The sequence below is a fragment of the Protomyctophum bolini genome, assembly GCF_963924005.1.
Source record: "Protomyctophum bolini genome assembly, chromosome: 5".
Classification (NCBI taxonomy): domain Eukaryota; kingdom Metazoa; phylum Chordata; class Actinopteri; order Myctophiformes; family Myctophidae; genus Protomyctophum; species Protomyctophum bolini.
Genome location: NC_137866.1, coordinates 21,640,616 through 21,662,415, shown reverse-complemented (window position 1 = coordinate 21,662,415; position 21,800 = coordinate 21,640,616). Strand labels below are relative to the sequence as shown.

The following is a 21,800-nucleotide window of genomic DNA, read 5'->3' as shown; positions in this document are numbered from 1 at the left end:
TCCTGTGAGCCTGCCGTAGGTGATTGTCCTCGAGTTTGTGACTGTCTGTGGAAAACACAAGCTTAATACTGTCTATGAGCAGTTTGAAGTGAATGAACATTTGGCTTTTGGTGGAGCTTCTTTATATTATTATTATGGTATTTCTTGAATTTCTTCCATATTAGATTGTGGCAAGATCGAGTAGCAAGAATGAAATGGAGATGTGTCGATATTAGATTGTGGAAAGAGTAGCAACGGTGACAATCTGTGGTTGGAGAAATCATGCACGGCTTCAGTGGTCAATATAAGACAAGTAATGGTTACGTTGTTTTTTAGTTTTTTTTACTGTATTGCTTAAGTGGAAACCTCCTTTCTGCCTGTTTCTAAAGTCAAGAGATTGCATTTTACTGTACAGGATAGGGATGTGTGCATTGACTACTTTCACCATCATTTAAACAATGTTTTTGTAAGCGATTACAGACCTAGTCTGAAATAAATCGAACACTCAGACAACAGCCACATTTTAAATGCTGCAGAAAAGTAGCGCATCTTGTGACCATGCTTCATGGTTATTGGTTAATGCAAGGGACTCTGTTGAGTCAGCAAAATAGGTTAATTTCAGACGGCAATTAGGAAATCAATGTAATTTCGCACATAAATGGAAACAGGGAAAACCACAGTTCTCGGCTGTCATTATACCATGCTGGTGTATTTATGTTGTGGAAGGTACCTGCAATCCTCCTGAATTCCCTGTGAGTCAGCCACCACATTATAATGCTGAAAATGGCTGTTCTGACTTAAAATAACTCACCTTGATCACTTCAATGAAGTTGAAGGAGGCCTGCGACTACCGTGCTGTGGGTCACTACAATAACAATAATAATAATAGCTCAAATTTATATAGCGCTTTTCTAAATACCCAAAGCGCTTTACATATAGGAACACTAGGAACAGACTTTAATAAGAAAGAAAAACAAAGCAAAAAAACCCAGATACGACAACAGTACAGGGTTAAAAAGATAAAAGGATAACCGAGACCTCAGCTGTATGAAAGACATCAATATGATGTCTTTCCGCAGCATCAAAGCGTGTTTTTGTAATGCAAGTATGATAATATAATGATAATACAATGAAGGGACAGCACCGTTTATTAGACTAGTTGACTAACCAGTAGCTAACCAGGAAGCTTTGGGCCTTCAGTCTTCTTCACATTCATAAGTTCTACCGTATAGTGACAGCACTGGAGGACAACGTTGGCAGTATTTCAGACAGAGACAAAAGAGAAGGATTATTAGAAGTGTTATGCCTGCAAATTCAAACCTTTTTTTTAAGTTGTGAAAATGACATTATCTGTTCCTGACAGAAGGCGAGACCCCTTTACTTCCATGTAAATGTCCATGGTTTGTAATCCGGGAAAACCCTGGTGCTCTTCCAACAGCAAGCATGTGTCATCATGCAGAGTTCAGACATTATGAAACCCTGAAAGTGTTCGATGGTCTGGCTCAAACACCCATACAAAAGTTTATGAATGCAGCTATAGTAACATGCCCAAAATAGGGACGCCGGTGAAAGTGGTTAAAGTAATCGACTCAGGTTGACCAACCATCGGTTTGTAGATGTCATTTCCGATGCTTCCATTGCATCTCATTTCTCCAGAGCTCAGAGCTTTTCATGATCATTAAATACAGGTTTCCAAATCTGCTTTGCTGCGCCACCTGTGCGTTCACTAGGCTTCACACGTGATGGTGACATCACTCCCTGTTAACCATCGCCAACCAGGCCTTGCCCGTATGATGAGATCCTTGTTCATGAATGAGTATACTGCGCTCACGAACATGCTCCAACATGTGTTGGAAGAAACACACATGTTCTATGATGAAATGCAACAAGTGCCTCTGTTTGAGCAGATGCTTGTGTGTGTGTGTGTGTGTGTGTGTGTGTGTGTGTGTGTGTGTGTGTGTGTGTGTGTGTGTGTGTGTGTGTGTGTGTGTGTGTGTGTGTGCGCGCGTGTGTGCGTGCGTGCGTGCGTGCGCCCTTGCATGTGTGTGTGTGTGTGCGTGCAAGGGCTGGAGTGTACCCGAATTAGCCAGTTAATAGGAAGCAGGCAGGATGAGTTGTTGCATAAGGCCTGCACTATAAAGAAAAAGGCCAGGCACTGCCACTGGCACCCCAACCCTCCTCCTCGCCCAGCCAGAGGACAGATGGCGGCAGAATGAAACGGGAGGGAAGGCCAACCGTTTATTTATTGAAAAATAAATCAGACCTGGGCCAGCCCTGACCCGGTTTCCACTAAACCCTCCCCCCCCCCCCCCCCCCCCCTCCATCTTTGATCTCTGGCAGCCTCGCTGCCAGACTGTTTCCAGTCCCACCTACCTACTAGGCCCACAGCAAATGGCAAGTCTGTGCAATGTTTTAGAAAACCAGACTCTCTCTCTCTCTCTCTCTCTCTCCCTCTGGTACAGAAGGGGGGGGGGGTCAGTGTCACATGCTGCTCGGCTCCCCAGGGTGCCATGAGCAGAAACAAAAAAAAACAGAGAGAAAGAGAGAGGGTATATAGCAAAAAGAAAGTAATGTGTTTCAAAGTCTCTGTTGACTTGGCTTGATGGAAAGCATGCTCACTCCACAGGCATTTAGCTCTTCAGACTTTTCTGTGCCAATCCATCATATGCCTAATGCAGTGAAACTGTGAGTTGATACTGTACTTTTTAGGCAGCTAAATGTGTAGAGAAAATCCATAGTGTTTTCACGACAATTATGAAACTGGTGGTTAAACTCATAATATGATCATATATACACCTATAATCATCCCGGTTCATTCCGAAGTTGTAACTTGTGGGTTAATTGGAACATGCACGGATGTTGATTCTTGTCTATACATACAGTACACTAGCCTGGCTGGAACTCACCTATGCTTTTTTATGGCATAGGCAGCTCCCGGCAGGATCCGCCGGGAGAAACTGTGCGCAGCTGCGCGACATGAGACTAATTACTTAGAGCACAGAGAGAGGAGTGTGTGTGTGTGTGTGTGTGTGTGTGTGTGTGTGTGTGTGTGTGTGTGTGTGTGTGTGTGTGTGTGTGTGTGTGTGTGTGTGTGTGTGTGTGTGTGTGTGTGTGTGTGTGGGTGTGGGTGTGGGTGTGGGTGTGGGTGTGTGTGTGTGTGTGTACATGTGTGTGTACATGTGTGCGTGTGTGTGTCAATTTAACAAAGGTGCGGATCAGAAATCAGCAGAGTGAGCAAGATTTGCGCTACTCTATGCCGAATTGAAGTGGACTCAGACCCAGACTTTTATTTTCTCCCTGGAAATAAAAACGTCTGGGTTTCCGAGGCTAACGGTACACTGACTCCCGGACCAGCACCAGGTGGGGCTTATAGGTGGTGATTAAGCCCCTCTGCTATCTAAAATCTTGAGTGACAAGAACAGATAGTTGTTAATTGCCCTCTGGATGGATGGATAGATAGATAGATAGTCAGTCAGTCAGATAGATGCCTTTATTATCCCGCGGGGGGGGGGGGGGGGGGGGGGGGGATCAGTCGCCCAGAGGCAGTTAACCCATTTGGGCCTGATGTCTTCTAAATCCTGACAGTTTTCTGAAATACCACATGTTTCTAGGCAAATATTTAATGTCAAGAACTCCCCCATCTCAAAATATGTTGTTCCAGGGGCAACCCCAGAAGCAAAGATTTGAGTTAAAAATCAGTCGCTCTGAAAGAATATTCCAAGGTTTACCGCCACATTTCCACGATTTTTCAAAAATAGCAGACCTACAAGTTAGTAGGTTAGTAGGTGGCGCGCTATGAGCTTGTAGATCTGCTATTTTTCAATAGCTAAATTATAACTTAATGTTTAAAACACCAAAAGGGGTATCCCTCCCCAAAATGGGGTTTAAGGTTAAAAAAACTAACTGCTGAGCTACTTCTGAACATGTCTGCCCACACGGACTACTCTGGATTCTCTGGAATATGCGTTGGGTGTTTGGTATTGAAGAAACAACTCTGTTTGTTGCCTGTATCCATTTTCTACTCCGTTGCCTTCATCGAGTTTTGTGTCATAACAATGGAAAAGCTTGAGATATATTCTATTGGCCCCTAGGCCCTGAGGTTATTTTAATCAGAATTCAACGTGTCGAGTTGCATTGTGACCTTATAGGTCGCACAATGAAGTATAAGATGGAGCTTAAGTGTTAAGAAGTGAATGTTTTTCTTTTCTTTTTTTTTATCTCTTTTCAGACGTAGACTATGAAGCATTGATGATGTGTACATCTCTTTGTGGCTATGCGGCATTCTTGGTTAAGTTGGAAGTTGCAGACTGTATGACCAAAGTCTGTGTCTGGGTTTGGGGCGCGTGGGTATTTACAATAATCCCATTATTTGTACAAGAGTCAAGACCATGCATGACTCTGTATACTGTCCAGCCAATCATTTGATGTGTGGGCGTGTTTTCCAAGGAAGGATGCAGGAGCTGCTCTGTCTCGTTGTCTGCTACTCGCTTTCTTGCTTTTTTATTTCCTCTCACACATCCAGAGGATTTCAATCCTTTGGATTCCATAGAAGTCAGCATGTCATGGACCGAAAATAGGCTATCTATGAGCTTACAACACTTGTATCTATGAGTTTACAACACTTGTAGATGGCCTGTTTTCGGTTATTCATAATTTTAAGAGTATTTGAAGTGACCAAACTAGCAATAGGATGCATGTTCAATCTTACAGATGATCCTATTGATCTCAGATGCCGGGCGTTTTGTTTTTAAATACACAATTGCCCTCCTTTTTTTGTCAGCGTTGGTGTGGCCGACTTTTTAGCATCAATCTGCAATTCCTTCAACTGGTTGCAGCTGTGTGGCTATACCCAAAGAACACCATTTTATGTGCTAATTATTTGTAAAACTCATGCAGTGCTCCTTTCACACTGTCAGTTTCACCAATCGCATAGCAGGACTCGGCCTAACAAACATTGTTTCAGTCGTGAGATTTTATTTTTGCTTTAATCCATGCACTCTGCATGCACACTTTGCTTGTGTGTGTAGTACCTGTACATCCATGTGCAGGGAGTGAGTGAGTGAAAATGCATGGAAGCAATGACGCATTTAAGCTTATTTATGCCACAGATGTGTTTGCATTTGTTGCGTGTGTTGTGTTTATAGGGAGCGAGGCAGGCGTACAGTCATGAGGACGTCGTCTAGTGGTCACTATGAGACACCAGTGTGCTGCTGACTCCTACGAGTTTGAGGCCGCCTTCGTGAGTCGTGACTGATGAAGAGTAGAGTTAATGCTAACATAACTCTGAGCAGAGGTGAATCTCAATCCATTTGCCAAATCGACGACGGCTTACGTGTCGGGGCAGGAACCTCGAAGCGGCTTACTTTTGTAGGAGTGGAGTGATGGTAGGATTAGAGCGAGCGTACTGTATATAATTTAACACGGTATAGTAGATCATGTCACCCACCGTCTTTAGCAGTGCGCCGTCTTGAGGGCCACAGTGAAACGGAGCCTTGTTAGTGCTGCACAAAAGGTAGCCCAAACAACACGGCTTGGGCTGTTTTCAGCCAAACAATATTAGCCATTGTGCTCAAATGATGCATTAGTCATGCCGTTGTTGTGTTTAGCGTTGATTCATGACAGTTTTGTGTGTGTGTGTGTGTGTGTGTGTGTGTGTGTGTGTGTGTGTGTGTGTGTGTGTGTGTGTGTGTGTGTGTGTGTGTGTGTGTGTGTGTGTGTGTGTGTGTGTGTGTGTGTGTGTGTGTGTGTGTGTGTGTGTGTGTGTGTGTGTGTGTGTTTGCGTGGAGGTTGATCACAGGACGTTGGCGTACCAGCGGTATTTGAGTTTGCTATATGGGTGTGGTGGACAAACAGCTGCGCGTGTGTGTGCGTAAGAGATTATTATAGTGTGAAATAAAGGTGTAGGAATACCACAATATTTGGGAGACAATAACATTACAATTGCTGATGTTTTGCTGAGTTTTCTTCGACGGGTGGCTGGCATCTCCTTGGAGAAGTTCAGTCACACGAGAGAGACTCGGAGTAGAACCGCTGCTCCTTCGCCTGGAAAGGAGTCAGCTGAGGTGGTTCGGGCATCTGGTTAGGATGCCTCTCGGGCGCCTCCCTAGGGAGGTCCTCGACGCACGTCCCACTGGGAGAGGAGACCCCCGGGGCAGACCGAGGCGCAGTTGGAGGAAATACATCGACTCACTGGCCTTGGAATGTCTCGGAATCCCCCAGGAGGAAGTCACTAATGTTGCTCTGGAGAGGGAAGTCTGGAGCACTCTGGTTGGAGCTGTTGCCCCCGTGACCCGACTACGGATAAGCGGTTGAAGATGGATGGATGGATGGATGTTTTGCGAAATCAATATGAGGTTTTTCTATTTAGATGAGGTGCCTTATCACATCCCATTCATAACCATACCACACACAGTGCAGTAAAGGCTTCACCAAAAGCCTTGTTCCCTTGTGTGACGATCATTCTGTAAAGCCGTTCCGTCCCTCCATCACATACCATGCAGCCATTGATATGACCCAGGTGTTTTCTGTTGACGTAATGATTCTATCCACCTTTTTTAGATGTCAATTAAGGAGATACTTGCAGCCTCTATTGGGCCGTAAGTGTCACTTGGTTACTGTGGTTTCAGAGATGGCAGAAGTCACTACACGGATATCATGTTATTACCGTTCGCACACACACACACACACACACACACACACACACACACACACACACACACACACACACACACACACACTGTATGAGAGATGCATGGTAGTTACATAAGTGTTGGTTGTACTGGTAGGACATGCTGTTTGGAGATGAATTGGGGGTTAGACGGGGGAATGCAGGAAGGTTGCAGCCAGGGAGACAATAGGTTTATTAAACTTTAATCCAGTACTCTTGGCAGTTGGCACTGTAACGCAGTAAAAAATAGCAGACCTATAAGCTTGTAGCTTGTAGATCTGCTATTTTTCAATAGCTAATGTAGAACATGCTTAGTTAAAACACCAATAGGGGTTCCCGTCCAGAATGGGATAATATATATATTTATATGAAAAATCACCTACCCCAGCAATGATATTTGGTGGGGCTGCATTTACGATGTTACATTTTGGATATCGCCTAAAGTTTTAGCAACTTAATTAGTAGGTTTAGGCCCTAAACCTACTAATTAAGTTTCTCTAAATACAACACAGCGCTGTTCGGATAACATTCACAAAATACACTTCTTTTGGCGTTATGCTATGCTAATGCAGGGATTTGTTTGAATCCTATAGCCTTGCCAGAAAGACAGTGGTGTAATGTCGGAATTATTCTTCCGTGCCAGTTCGAAGGATTAAGTGTTAATGTAATAACCCTGAGTCACCTCCGGAGTCTGTGCAGTCACCTTTTTTAGCACAACAGCTGCCATCAGGTGAGTGGGAAACCCGACACCCTTACAGTGTACAGCTGAGCGCCTGGTGTGCCTGATGATTCAACCTTGGGAGTGCATGTGTCCACATGTCCATTTCTGTGTGTATGACAGTGTGTGTGTGTGTGTGTGTGTGTGTGTGTGTGTGTGTGTGTGTGTGCGCCTGCGTTTCTATGAGCGCATGTGTCTTCTTGCTGTGCATATGGCATGCGTGGAGACAGGGTGGGTATAAGCAACTGCACGTGGCAGTTGATGTGCTAAGCTAACTGACTTGTCAAAGTGTGTGTGTGTGTGTGTGTGTGTGTGTGTGTGTGTCTGTGTCTGTGTGTGTGTCGTTTGTTTTTGTTTAAAAAAAATTTGGGGGGGGGTGGGCACACATGCTCTCTCTCATACACATCCATCCACACACACAATGTACAATATGCCTGTTCACACTTCACACTATAGGCTCATGCACGGCTCTCTGTCAGCTGTCTGCACGCATCACCCCCACCAAGCACGGCATTCTCCGGCTCCTTCCATTCCACTCCTCTCTGCATCGACGACCAGACCATGCTCACTCCTGTGCAGAGAAGATGTTCGAAGAAGTGTGTCCAGCTGGAACATAATAAACGCGCTGGATAATAGAAGTCAGGCCATTCTCTCATCCCCCGGTATCAATCACCTCCCCTCTCATCGACCGGAATGTTCAGTATTGCAAGCATCCTCGCTTGCTCCTATCCCTTTAGCTATTTGAATGTCAAAACACAATTATATTAGGTGATACATATTCCAGGTAGTTACTGTGTGTGCGTGTGTGTGTGTGTGTGTGTGTGTGTGTGTGTGTGTGTGTGTGTGTGTGTGTGTGTGTGTGTGTGTGTGTGTGTGTGTGTGTGTGTGTGTGTGTGTGTGTGTGTGTGTGTGTGTGTGTGTGTGTGTGTGTGTGTGTGTGTGTGTGTGTGTGTGTGTGTGTGTGTGTGTGTGTGTGCGTGCGTGCATCCGTACATGCGTGCGTGCGTGCGGGCGTGCTGTGTATACTGTCTAGACAATTGTGTCTTCAGCTGCAGGCGGCAGGTCCTTCCAAGGGCTTTTTTCAAGAGCTATTCTTTTTGTTGTATCTCTACCTGGTCTCGGAGAAGAGCCCTATTCCTCGCCTCATCTGTCGCACTCATTTCTTTTGGCGCGGCCTGCACTGCAGATACTTTCTGCTGCTTAAAGTCGTGACAGGAATGTGAATGCCCTAACGCGTTAGTTAGCCTGGCCTCCGGACCACCTTTTTTAGAGCCATTGTCAGTCTAAAATACAGCATGTGATTTGCTCATTATTTCAGCCTGATTGTCGGTCTCCACATCTCATTAAGGCATCGTGAGACTTGTGTCCGAATGAGCTATATACGGAGAAGAAGGGTGCGTTTGTGCTTGTGCTTGCAGCTCAGAGAACTTCAGGAGGGCCTGGCGGTTGGTTGTGAAGGGCTGTTTTAACTGGCTGCAGCCCCTGAATCGCCCATTTAAAGAAATCACACTTCTTGAAGTGAGGGGCGCTCTTATCGTCATTCATCATCATGCATCACATTCTGTGCTCGGCCAATCAAATCATCGTTAATTGGTACACAAGAACACGAAGCTGGGCATAGGGAGGGCCCCTCAAAAATCTAATCATGTAGGATATAATTGCTGTGACACGATCCACATGGAAATGCTGTGTCTCCACTGTGGCTTCATATGGACATTTTGACTAGAAGAGCCGAGCCGCTTTCCCAAATCAAACATTGGTAAAACATCACTTTTCCCAGCATAACAAACAGTGAAGACAACAAGACCTCTGTCTCTTAAGTTTCACGTGAGCCTAGCTGCCAGTCGAACAGACCAATGGCATCATATGTCTGACAACATGAAAGCACACTAACTTAACCCAATTGTGCTTATTGGGAGGAGAGCAAGTCATGCCTGTTACAGTAAACAAGGCCATTCTCGTACTTGGTTTAGCTTTAAACTCACTCAGTCTCGTTGTTTCTGACTCCTCTCTGTGTCTCTCACTAGACCCCCCCCCCCCCTTCTATTTAAGCCCTATAGCTGGGTACTGTGACCCTCAACGCACTGTACTTTATGTGGGAGGAAAGGCGGAGCCTGAGTTGGTGGCAGAGGAGAACGAGACGGGGGGGGGGGGGGGGGGGGGAGGAGGAGGAAGAAGAGGAGAAGACCTTGGCTAGAAGAAAAGCACAGAGGGGCTGTTTAATCTCTCGCAGGGCCGTCAGATGGCTTTGACAGAGCACATGCACCAATTAGGCCACGAGATTAGGAGGGCTTTGTACTTCTGAAAAGCTGCTGGACAGACCCTTGTTTTTTTTCGGGTTTTTTTTTCATCCCCTTCCTGCTTTGAGTTTATGTCTTTACTACTGGGAACTCTTGCCCTGCCTTAAACCCAATCCCACCCCTCCCTCACCCCTCTATCTCCTCCTCACCTCCCCCCCCTAGCCTTCCTTCCAACCACTTCCTCTGAATCGTACCCAACTAGACTGATGAGAGTGGATGAATTAGTCGCTGCGTGTTCGCTGGTGTGTTTTTTTTCCTCGTGCATGATCTGATATCCGTGGTGGTGAAGTAGCCTTTTTTGGGATCCCCGGGCAGGTTCTGGGTGGCATGGACCCATCCAAGGATACGATGAAGGGGTGGGTGATAATCACGATGTTGTTGCTTTTTAAACTTGAGAGTTTCTGAACTGTGTGTGTGTTAGACAATGTTGTTGTTCTGTTGGGGTAAAGACGCTGGTTGCCTGTGTTGCCTCCGTAAAGGTAGGCAGCTGAAGTTGACATGTTCTTAGTTTGTGTGTGGCCACGCTGTGTAGTTATGTAAGATAGTATACAATGGCATTTTGCCAGGCGGGACAGTGTCCATCTCGTGTATTATCTGTGTTTATTGTGTTTATATGAAAGCCAGACTCACTGGCATGGGCTCCTTCCCTAGTCCATACGCACACACACACACACGCACGCACACACACACACACACACACACACACACACACACACACACACACACACACACACGCACGCCCCAAACTCATCTTAAGCACACGTACTGCAGAAACAATGACAGGAAGTACATTAGTATGGGACCTCCATTGTATCTCCCCCATACATTCTCATTTCCGGATAGGGGTGCAGGAGATGCTAAAGGGGACCGCTCTGGGGTGGAACAGGGAGACCTCCCGCGTGCATGCTCCTCCTGGTCCTCTTGGCGAGGTGAAGGGGTGGAGGGAGGGAGGGAGGGAGGGAGGGGGTGGAGGAGAGATCTGTCTGGCCCCAGGCGGAGCAGGGCTTAATCCTAGCAGCCTTCTGCTGCCTGTCTGCACAGCCCGAGGGGGCTTTGTAACTCATGCGGGCTGGCATTCCCACAGTTGCTGCTGCTGCCGCTGACCTATGGTCAGATATGCCTCTTTACCTCTTATGGTCAGGTTCTGGATTACGCAAGGATGAGCTGGTCCTAGGTCTGGAAGGCGGCGGGGGGGGGGGGGGGGGAAACGGGACTCCCAGCTGTGACATCTAAGTAACTTAGTTATCATCACAGGGGGAGGACAGATGGTGGGAGTCACCACCACGACTCAGGAATGCTGTGGTCAACACTGACCAAGCCTCACTGGCCATTTGACGGTGGCAGAAACAATAGTCAGTGCAAGGTGTTTTTTTGTTTTTTTGGCGTGTGATCACTGTGATGTTGTGTGTCGTTTGGTTCCATAATTCCCCTTTTTAATCAGTCTTTCTGACATGCTGGTTTCACCTCTTTGTGAAAATGTCTCCTTTGCTGGCCTTGACATTCGTTTTCTCCTTCTTTTCTCTTTATTTTCTTTCCTCTTTAGGTGTGTCACCACCCAGAGTGCCAGGATCTAAACAGCAAAAGTCCCCTTCACCTGTGTGAGTCATGTGACTCACGCTGCCATTCCGACAACACGGACAACATGCACTTTGACCGCCATCCCCGGTTTGACCTGCAACCCCAAGGTAAAGGCAGTGACAATCACGACCTATATCTTTATTTGGTATTATTATCACCCCGTTCGTTCAAGTGCAACACACGAGAGATGATAAACACATGCATTGCAAACACGGTGATGTCATACCCATACTAGCTATAGTGTTAGATCATGTGGCACAAATATCGAGTCAACGTAGTTTGTTTTTAAATCTTACAGTACTTTCCTAAATAAGGAAGTGAATCCTCTCACGCAACGTTTTCCTTACCGCTAGATGTTAATCACAGAACATTGGGTTCATGACCTAAAGACATTTCAACGCCTCCGTCCAAAAGTTAAACTCATGAGTTGTGCGCTGTGTGCATGTTAAGTCTTATGAATGATGAATCAGATTCAGGTTCGTCGTGATTATCACTTGCATCACTGTTGTTTATTGAAGCTTGATGTTTAAAACTTGCCATTCAAGCTTGACGCTAAAGGGTCATTAATCAGCTGTGATGTGTGTCAGCTGTGGTGACAGTTTTAGCAACATCTGAGGTGTGTTTTCTTTTTCTTTGCCCCTTCAGGCTCCATCCTGGCTCGGAACGTGTCCACGCGCTCCTGTCCCCCGCGCACCAGCCCCCCCTCCGACCTGGAGGAGGAGGACGAGGGGGGCAACGACCGTGGGTCAGTAGTCTCGCTTGTTGGGTCATCCGGCTTGTTACATAATTCTCATGTTCCATTCACTGTACTGTCACTGTACTGTTTGTTTTTTTTGCACTGTGGGACAAACTATCAGGAGTGTGTGTGTGATGTGTGTGTGTTGTCAAAACAGGGACTATTGGTGGGGAAAGAAAATAGTCCCATACAGAAATGAGAAATTATGTAACAATCGTGTTTTCCACGATGGCCGTTATTCATCATTGCTCTATGAAAGGGAAGATAAATGTCGATTTTTAACGTGTGTGCGACTATTTTTCAGGGAACGTAAAACGGGGGGTATGAAACTGGTGAAGAAGAAGCCACGGAGACGGCACACTGATGTGAGTGATCAGACACGCACGCACGCACACGCACACGCACACGCACACACACACACACACACACACACACACACACACAGGAACCACTGCTCTTGTGGTCTTTCTTCTTAAGCCCAATTATATCTAGTTCACTACGCATCGCCATGGAGAATAAATTAAGCATTAAAAGATCTAAATGTTTTGTTTTGTTTCCAGTACTGGAACAACACAAGGTTAATTGCTCCTTATTGGGTCAAAGTTGTACAACACAGAGAGCCAGTGATATAATAGTCTACCCCCAGAGTCGGACTATACTCTCTCTCTCTGTCATGCTTTCTCTGAAGTACAATTTCAATTCAGTTTTGTTTAGTTCAAGTCAAGTCAAAGTACCTTTTTATTGGCATGGGATTCCCATAATCATACATTTACATTGCCAAAAGCAATTATATATATATATATATATATATATATATATATATATATATATATATATATATATATAAGCATTGCCAAAAGAAGGTGTGAGTTAAAAACAATCAAAACTAAGACCTGTACACTATGTACATTTGAAATGTAGGTCCTTCTAGAATAAAGACATGTGTAAACAGAGCTGTGTAGCATTATAACATTACGGGATTATAACCACGGGATCATTGACAATTCCACCCCACCCAAGAAGTCATCTCCAATCCATTCAATTGTTGTGCTGAATATTTAGGGTTCTTTAACAACCAGTCCTATTAAGAATCCTCTAAAATGCTATAAGAATTGTCAAAACGAGTTTGGGAAAAAACATAAAGAATTTTGCTTATAACAATAAAATGTAAGATGTGTATACAGTACAGGAGTACCATATACAGTTCACAGATTGTGCTTCTCTGTCCGGCTGTTGTTGCTCTCTCTCTTTCCCTTCCTCTTTTTTGTTGCTCGCTTGCTGCCTAGCGCATTCAACTCGGAATGGTAATAATTCACAAATTGTGACTTTGTGTTAAAAGTAAATCTACTTCTGCCCTGTAACTAGAACATGCCACTGTGTTGTGACCCACAGTTCAATAAGGGGGAGTGTGGAACACAAATCATTTCACCTGAGAAACATTGTACCATCTGTATCACTTTCTGTGGTACAAGTTTAAAAAAAATCACACCTGTGTGAACTGAGTGGTGGAAATCCCCCCCCCCCCCCTGTCTCTCTCTCTCTCATTAGCAGGCAACAGTGCAGCACTATCTCTCTGTTTCTGGCACAACAGCGCCACTTTTGGTACTCATTGGTACTGGTGCACTGCTCATATAGTCACACACAAACATGAACACATGAACACACGGTTGACACAGACATTGCTGTTCCTTGGAGTGGTTGCACCACTCAAAAATAAAAATCACTTCAGGAAAGGAGCAACTGTTGTACAGATTAGTATTATTTTAAACGGTGCGAAGGAGCCCCCTTGTGGTTCTGTTGAGAGAATACACTCATCAGGCTCTCTGGCCAGCTCTCTAGTCTAGACAAGACCCTGCTCTTGTCTGTATTGACGTTGTGTTATCTGTTTGCCCTCTGCAGGATCCCAGTAAGGAGTGCTTCAGCCTCAAGTTTGATCTGAACGTCGACATCGACACAGAAATCGTCCCTGCCATGAAAAAGAAGACCCTGAGGTGGGGCTCTGTCTGAGTGGCATGAACAACTAACAAGAATAGTACTGCAGAGTCTGGCCTTGTGTTCTCTTGCGTGATCGTGTCTGATTCTTCGTAACGTTTTCATTGTGATGATATGATGGTATGATCTAGATTAAATATACACTGACCAGTAAGTGACCATGCCACATACGTATGTGTATTCTGTCATTTGTGTGAGCGTTGTATATTATACTGATTACTGCCTTTTTGTCAATGTGTTACTAGAGAGGTTCTGGGTCCAGTGTTTGAGAGGAAAGGCATTGAGCTGTCTCGGGTTGACCTGTTCTTGGATCAGTCCAACACGCCGCTGTCTCTCAACTTTGAGGCCTATCGCTTTGGTGGACACTATCTTAAAGTCAAAGGTAAGGCTTGTTTGTTCGGGGGGGGGGTTGGCTTTCTCTGCCCTTTATTGATAGGATGAAAGTAGTGTGACAGGAAATGGGGAGAGAGAGATGGGGGGGCCGGCGGGATCGGGAGTTGAACCCGCGCCACGCCGTCAGGCTGGCTCAGCAGCCTATAGGTGCCCAGACGGTTGAGCTAACCCGTCCGGTGCCTCGACAGTTTTATCCAATTCTGTTCTGCTTCTTTTGGAACGCGGTGAGGTTGCAAAGCAGTTCATCAAGTGCATGGTGCCGCTTTTGATCCTAGCAGTGAGTGCATGCGAGACATAACAAAGATAAGGGATCCAATAAAGTCTTGAGACAACACAACAACAAGCTATTAGGCTTTTTATTCTTAGAGAGTCTCTGCTCAGACGGCCCTAGATCAAACAATATCTGGGCAGGACAGCTGGCAATGGCCCTGGTTTCCTCTCACACCCATGTTTCAGTCTAGAAGGAAAAAGAAGTGGATTGTGTCTTCACATCCTGCCAGAATTAGCGTGCAGAAACACACAATGGAATATTTACAGCTTCTTTCAATACCGTTTCATTTCAAGTGGATGAAACCATAGATGGGCAAATCTTTTTGTTACGTTTAATTTATTTGAAAAGCAATAACATACAGTTATTACCATGTCAGGATGACACACAATAATGGCTGTAAAATCTGTAGTATTTAATAATAATAATAATAATACATTTTATTTATAAGGCGCCTTTCAGGGCACTCAAGGTCGCCGTACAGATTAAAAGCAGTACAAGAACACAGTTAAAAGCAGGAAATAAAATAAAACTAGGCCACAGCCTGCAGCAGAAGACACTAGAGGTCACACAGAGTTATAGGCCTGCCTAAACAGGTGGGTTTTGAGGTGAGTTTGGAATATAGTGATAGAGTCCATGTTTCTGATGTCAGGGGGGAGGGACTTTAATTAAGTATTAGCTTGAAATACCCATCGATGATGTTTAGTAAGCAGGTTTCTGGACTGTCCATAGCCCAAAATGAGTAGACAGAAATGGTATCATCTTATAGAGCATTAGTGAGGACCAATTATGTGAAGATAAGATTGAAAATGTAACCCAACAGCCCTTTCTAACCTAAATTAAAATGTACTTCCTGAATTATACTGGAACCATTTCCAGTAACCAGAGCCTTTGTTATAGAAGTCCTAAAACGTGCACACAACGGCAACATGTCCCTTATCCTTAATTTTGGCATTGAATTTGCAAATTAAACTGGGAACGCTGCGTCGGTGCCCATCAGTCTTGGACCCTTGCATATAGGAACTGCTGTTGTACGGATCAAAAGGCCCATATTAAGCCTGTCATAAAACAGATCCCATACCATGACTGATTAGCGCTTGCTGTTCTTTTGAAATCCCCACCTTCCCGGCTCTCAGTCACTGTCTGGGGTTACATACAGACTGTCACACGGGGGTCGACTCAACGCATACAATCCAGTCCACAGCTGTTGACTCGGCCAGTCACATGGTCATGGGGGAGGGGCTGCCATCAGAATGGAGTATCATTGATTGATTCCATATTCTGTTCTATTCTTGTACACTATACCCCCATATACATACTGTTCTGTTGTTTATGTCTTTATTGGGTGAATAATGTGTGTCAGACCTTTATCAAATGAGATTTGTTTACATTTTTATAGTGACATTTTTATAATTATTACTACTGCTATAAATTTCAGTTGGTCCAAGTCCATCTGTCCTGACTCCTGCACTTATAGTGAGCTCAATGGTCATACTGTCTGTCATACTACATTTATCAGACATCAAATATTTTTTTGTACTTCACTGGATGGACATATATACAGTATCTTCCCCAAAATGGCAAAAGAAAGTGGTTTTTTAGGTGGCTTTCCCCAGGACATAACATGATGATACAGCTTCTTCTTTTTTTATTGCATTATTATTTAATATTTATGTCCTGTCTGTCCCCCAATTATTTCGTTTAAACTCCTAAATCTGTCAAAAATATCAAACCGTGAAAAGATCACTCGGACAAGCTCAACCATTTTGTTTTGTCATTCAGCACGACCGGGTGACGAGCTTAAGGTGGAGCAGGGCGTGAAGGACCTGCGCTCCCTCAGCCTGCCCAACATGAAGAACTCTGGAGGCCAGAGCCCCTACATCCTCACCCCCAGCACAGAGAAGGTGGAGCACGGGTCTCTGGGACGACGCGAAAGCATAGACCTGTTGGTGAGTCTGCACCTCGCCACGCCACGCGGGATATTACCGACCCAGTCGCTCATGAATGATCACATGTTTACAATGACGATATCAAATACGACACTCTCAACTCTCAGACCTGTGCCTACCTAAAACCTAAAGTCTGATTTATCGAGCTCAGTCGTGCAGCGGCCCCCTCAGCCACAACTGCTGTGTGCACACAAACACACAATAACACACACACCCTGTGACTGTCTCTCCCCTCTGTTAGGTCACACCCTCTTCTTTCCATAATTCTCCACCCCCCCCAACTCAACCCCTGATGCCAGTGGCTTATATCTCATGGTAAATTATGACCACAACAAAACAAATGCCATTACAACTGTCGGCCGGCGGCCTGCCACTGAAACTCTGCGACGGTGTACGCCTGTTTCTTTTCATGCTCAGCGACGGTGCCGAGTGCACACACACACGCACGCACACCAATCCACTCTGTGCCGTGTGTGGGTCAGGCCTTGGCACACAGAGGATGAGCTCACTCAGTACCGTGCCATCCCGGGCATCCTGTGACTTACAGGAAGTGGTTGCTTTGGCACTGAGCAAAAGTGCTGAGAGATCCGGGCTGTATGACTCCGGTCTACTTGGCTGCCGTGTAGAGAGAACTCAGAACTAGGACAGAGAGTCACTGGGTTCACTTTGTCTCAACTTATGTGAACACATGTGTAATAGAAATAATGGACCGTTTGTTTCTTAACCATAGCACATCCATAGACGTTATGTACCTGTTGAGCTACGAGAGGGCAATTTATTGTACACTCTTTTCTCTGTGACAATCAAATAATGTTACCCATTCCCAGCCAGACATTAGTAGTGACTCAAGTCAAGTCTAGATAATTGCCCTGTGTGGGCTTGCCCGGTCTCTTTTGCATAGTGAAAACAAGGGAATGGGTGTAATCTTCCCTTGAGGCGAGGCTAGACCCACTTTACAACTTTACAGGTGTGTGTGTGTGTGTGTGTGTGTGTGTGTGTGTGTGTGTGTGTGTGTGTGTGTGTGTGTGTGTGTGTGTGTGTGTGTGTGTGTGTGTGTGTGTGTGTGTGTGTGTGTGTGTGTGTGTGTGTGTGTGTGTGTGTGTGTGTGTGTGTGTGTGTGTGTGTGACGTGTGACGTGTGAATGTGCATACTGTCAACGTAAATCTGCCTCTGACGTCGTTGCCTTGGGCTTGGAAACAGGTAGAGGTTCAGAGATGATGTTGGTGTTTTCCGGCCTTTTCCAGCCATCTGTGGTCAAGTCACTAAGATAGGAAGACAAACACTGGCCGTTGCTCACGAAAGATGAGTAAAATCACTCGCCAAAAAGTTTGTTTCACCTTCTGGTGTGTATGTACAGTATGTGTATCACGGCTGTTATTTTTCAAACTGATCCCTAATTGTGCTACAAACAAACAACCAACCCCATTGTTTTGGTGTCATGATTCTCTGAAAGCAACAGCTCTGTGCGGTCCTCAAGGGGGCAGTAATGTGCCATGCACAACACTGTACATACACTGTACATACAGTGTACTGTATGTTGTATTGGAGATCAGACAGACAAAACAAAACTGGACTTTTGTGACATGGGATTTTTTGTTGAATTTGCTGTTGTTAGCAGAGTACATTTGACAGTCGAGACCGACTTATATGACAGGAATGATTTTAAAAATATTTTTTACAAACTTTTGATAAAAGAGCATACAATACAATCAAGCATATGAGTATCAGAGACCGCTTTTTGTTTTGTTTTCCTGAAACAACACAAACACTGACAAGACAAAACATATCCTCCCACCTTCCTGCCCACCCTCCCACAGCTCGTAGGGGGAAGCAAAGTAATATTGTATGTTAATATTCCTAGAAAAGGAAGAGGAAAACTAAATAAATAAATGAAATTCATTAAAAAGAAAAAAAATACAATACATCGTACCTGTAAGAAGTAAGATAGTTACGGCTGATCAGTCGGATGTGTTTTTAGGTTGTTGAAATGTCATATTATGGGCCAACGTCTAATTGATCAACTGAGGTGTAAACTAATTATAAATCTGGGATATGACTGACTTTGATTTGGTCTATGTTTGAGTAATTCCTCCCATGACAACATTATGGTTGTAAATGAAAGTAATGGAAGAGATGAGAGCTTACCTGGGCATGATTACTCGACAAGGATATAAAGCTAGAGACCATATTGGGGTCACCCCTGTGTTCCCCAGGTTCTATGTTCCCCACTTACCTTAGGGTTAGCGTTAGGTTTACGGTTTAAGTACAGAACAAAGAATGTTTGTTTTTGCCATCTTTGTTGAAGAGTCTGAGCAATTATGTTTTAGTTTATTTTATGCCAGTGTTAATTTTTAGTTGGCTAATACTAGATAGTTTAAGTAGCCTAGGCAGGCCTAAAGTTCAATGGATTGTTAAAAAGCTTAAATCAGAATTTGCTGCTAAAAGTAACACTAAGACTAAGTTGCTAAAATACTTTTAGTCTTACTAGAATTACTAAAATTACTGGGTTAGGTTTCTGGTTTAGGTTTTAGGTCTATTCTAAGTGGGGAACAAAGAACCTTTTTTGCATGGTGGGGAACATAGAACCTGGGGAACAACCCAAAATATTATTATGACGAAGGTCTCGGAAGCAGGAAAATGAATAGTCCAAAACAAACAGAGGAAATAAGTCAGTATTGGTGATGGGACCTAAAATGGAAGCGAAAGTTAATTTAAAACGATGGCAGAACTAAAACCAGATTTTCCGAGAAACACCAGATTTGTTGTATACTGAGAGTTTGGAAGGAACAGAGAGAGGAACATAGTAGAGAGGTAGAGAGGTGGAAATGCATGAGTTAGCTCCAATTGCACAACAGGAATTCATACAGTAAAACCTTTCAGTCTAAGGCTTTGAGTTTCTTGTCTTGGGTGTTGGGATAATACAGGGTGATTTGTACATGTCACTCTAAAAACTCTCATGGGACCCAAGAGCAGAGCACCTTTGACCCATTTGGGTCTCGGCCCATGTGACCAGCCTGCAAGACAAAGGCTCTGCTTGGCCTTCTGGTTGCTGACTGCAGTCTTTTGGAGTTTCTATGGCAGTGGCTTTGGCACTCTGCACAAAATGCAACGCGTGCCTGCTCCGAGTGCACATGCATTGATTTAAAGTCATTTTTGATTTGTGTGTGCCAAATTAAATCAAGCCTGGATATCTGAGGTTCGAAAACCGGGGACCTTTCCGACTCGGAAAATAGACACGCATCAACCAAAAAAATTTAGTTGAGGATTGATCTTTATTATGTTGTATATAACAACAGATTTAATCAAAAATAGTTTAAAAGGCATTGTGTCACAGCAAACATTACTGGTAAAAGATAACAGGTCCTTTCCCTTTCTTTAGCTTCTGCTTTCTTGAGAATAGATACTTGTGTCCCCTTGGTCACATGGTATACAGAAACTTATAAAGATAGCCCAGCCAGACAGTCAAGACACTTAGGCTATGATTTCCAGTAAGCATATTAGAAAATGATCTTTGCACTTTCGATTGCTCCTTTATATAACACATCCATAAATGGTGAATGGTCTGCAATTTTTGAGCACCGTTATCCAGTAGTACTTTACAATGTGTATTATATTGTAAATACACACACGCACTCATCACACACACACACACACACACACACACACACACACACACACACACACACACACACACACACACACACACACACGCATACATACACACACACACACACACACACACACACACACACACACACACACACACACACACACACACATACACATACACATACACATACACATACATTTTCATAAAAACATTTGGAAACTGAATGTAGAAGAATAACAAAAATAATAACCTATTCATTATTCATTACCGTAGGGCGGTATCAAATTTAGAAACTAAACAATCTTCTAGACCCAGACAGTCAAGCAACCTAACAAGTTCACGCTTATAAACTAAACAGACATCCATCTTGTTTTGTGGTATCTAATGAGCATGTTGTCACAATGATTACATAATCGCCTAATCGCAATTATTTTAGATAATCACAATACTTCTTTGCGTAATAGTCATAATAATTTCCATTTTAAAAACATAAATAGTGGAACCAACAGATCTACAAGCTCAAAACGCACTGTGATGCGACGCATTTTGAGTTTAATAATTCAATTTAAATTATTTGTTATATCTGCCCTGTGCAACTTTAATTTACGAAGCCTAAAAGCCAAAAATAAATGTATTTTCTCCCATTGTATTCCAATCATGTTCAACCACATAAATTGCAATTATTCGAGTGAAAATGCTCGTCAAGCAAAATTATTGTCATCAGCATGACAGCCCTATGAACGTGTACATAGTTTTTTGCTATGGACGCTACTTGTGGCTAGCCTTACTAGCCACAAGTAGGGATGCTGCTGGGATTATCATTATTATTAGCAAATGGTTGGCTGCTTGATGACTTAGGATCCTCCAAGGACAACTGCTGCCTATAGTGTGTTTGAATATGAGCATACACAGTCACGCACAGAAATCCTATCTCGTCACTGTCCCTGCTGTGAGCGTCATATTACACTAAAGGTGGCCTATAGCCTTGAGAGAGGAACAAATAGGAATCGAGAGGTCTGCTGGCATAGCCTTGGGGAGAGAAAACGTTCGTTATGCAACAGACGGAGGAGGTGTGATGGAGGTGTTTAGTAACCGCCAAAGCATGAAAGAACTGAGTCAAGCCAAGACGCCTGGAGGCGCCGTGATGACGTGTGTGCAGCACGGATCTACGTGCATGGGAAACTCAGGGTCAGAATCTGTTTACTGGGCTAGTGTGTTACAAGAACACACTACAAGAACGTGATGCATTGCTCTCAGAGAAAATAGTATGAAATATAAGATTTAAGATACGAAAAAGTAAATTTAACTATAAAAGAATAAGAAATACATTCATATCTCATTTTGTCTTTGCCCAAACAAAGGCCCTTTAATATACATCTCCACAAATAAAGTCAGAGAAAATAGTATGAAATATAACATTTAAGATACGAAAAAGTAAATATAACTATAAAAGTAAAAAGAAAATAAAGAATAAGAAATCTTGTCTTTGCCCAAACAAAGGCCCTTTAATATACATCTCCACAAATAACGGAATAGGAAACTTGGTCAGTGATGTTGTATTCATAACGACTGTCTGCCTTCATTGAAAACCTATACAGTGCGTTCAACAC

The 21,800-nt window shown here is 44.0% G+C and overlaps 1 protein-coding gene across 6 annotated transcripts in view; it reads left to right on the top strand.

The window, feature by feature from the left end:
• plekhg5b (pleckstrin homology domain containing, family G (with RhoGef domain) member 5b) overlaps positions 1-21,800 on the top strand; it is a gene marked incomplete at its 3' end in the record, with an annotated part of 74,154 nt that overhangs the window by 30,036 nt on the left and 22,318 nt on the right. For all 6 annotated transcript variants that reach the window (XM_080763609.1, XM_080763607.1, XM_080763610.1 and 3 more), the window contains 6 exons: positions 11,208-11,349; positions 11,888-11,987; positions 12,283-12,343; positions 13,878-13,969; positions 14,216-14,352; positions 16,414-16,580. In XM_080763609.1, the coding sequence (XP_080619735.1) occupies positions 11,208-11,349; positions 11,888-11,987; positions 12,283-12,343; positions 13,878-13,969; positions 14,216-14,352; positions 16,414-16,580 (699 nt within the window). The remainder of the gene's footprint in view (positions 1-11,207; positions 11,350-11,887; positions 11,988-12,282; positions 12,344-13,877; positions 13,970-14,215; positions 14,353-16,413; positions 16,581-21,800) is intronic.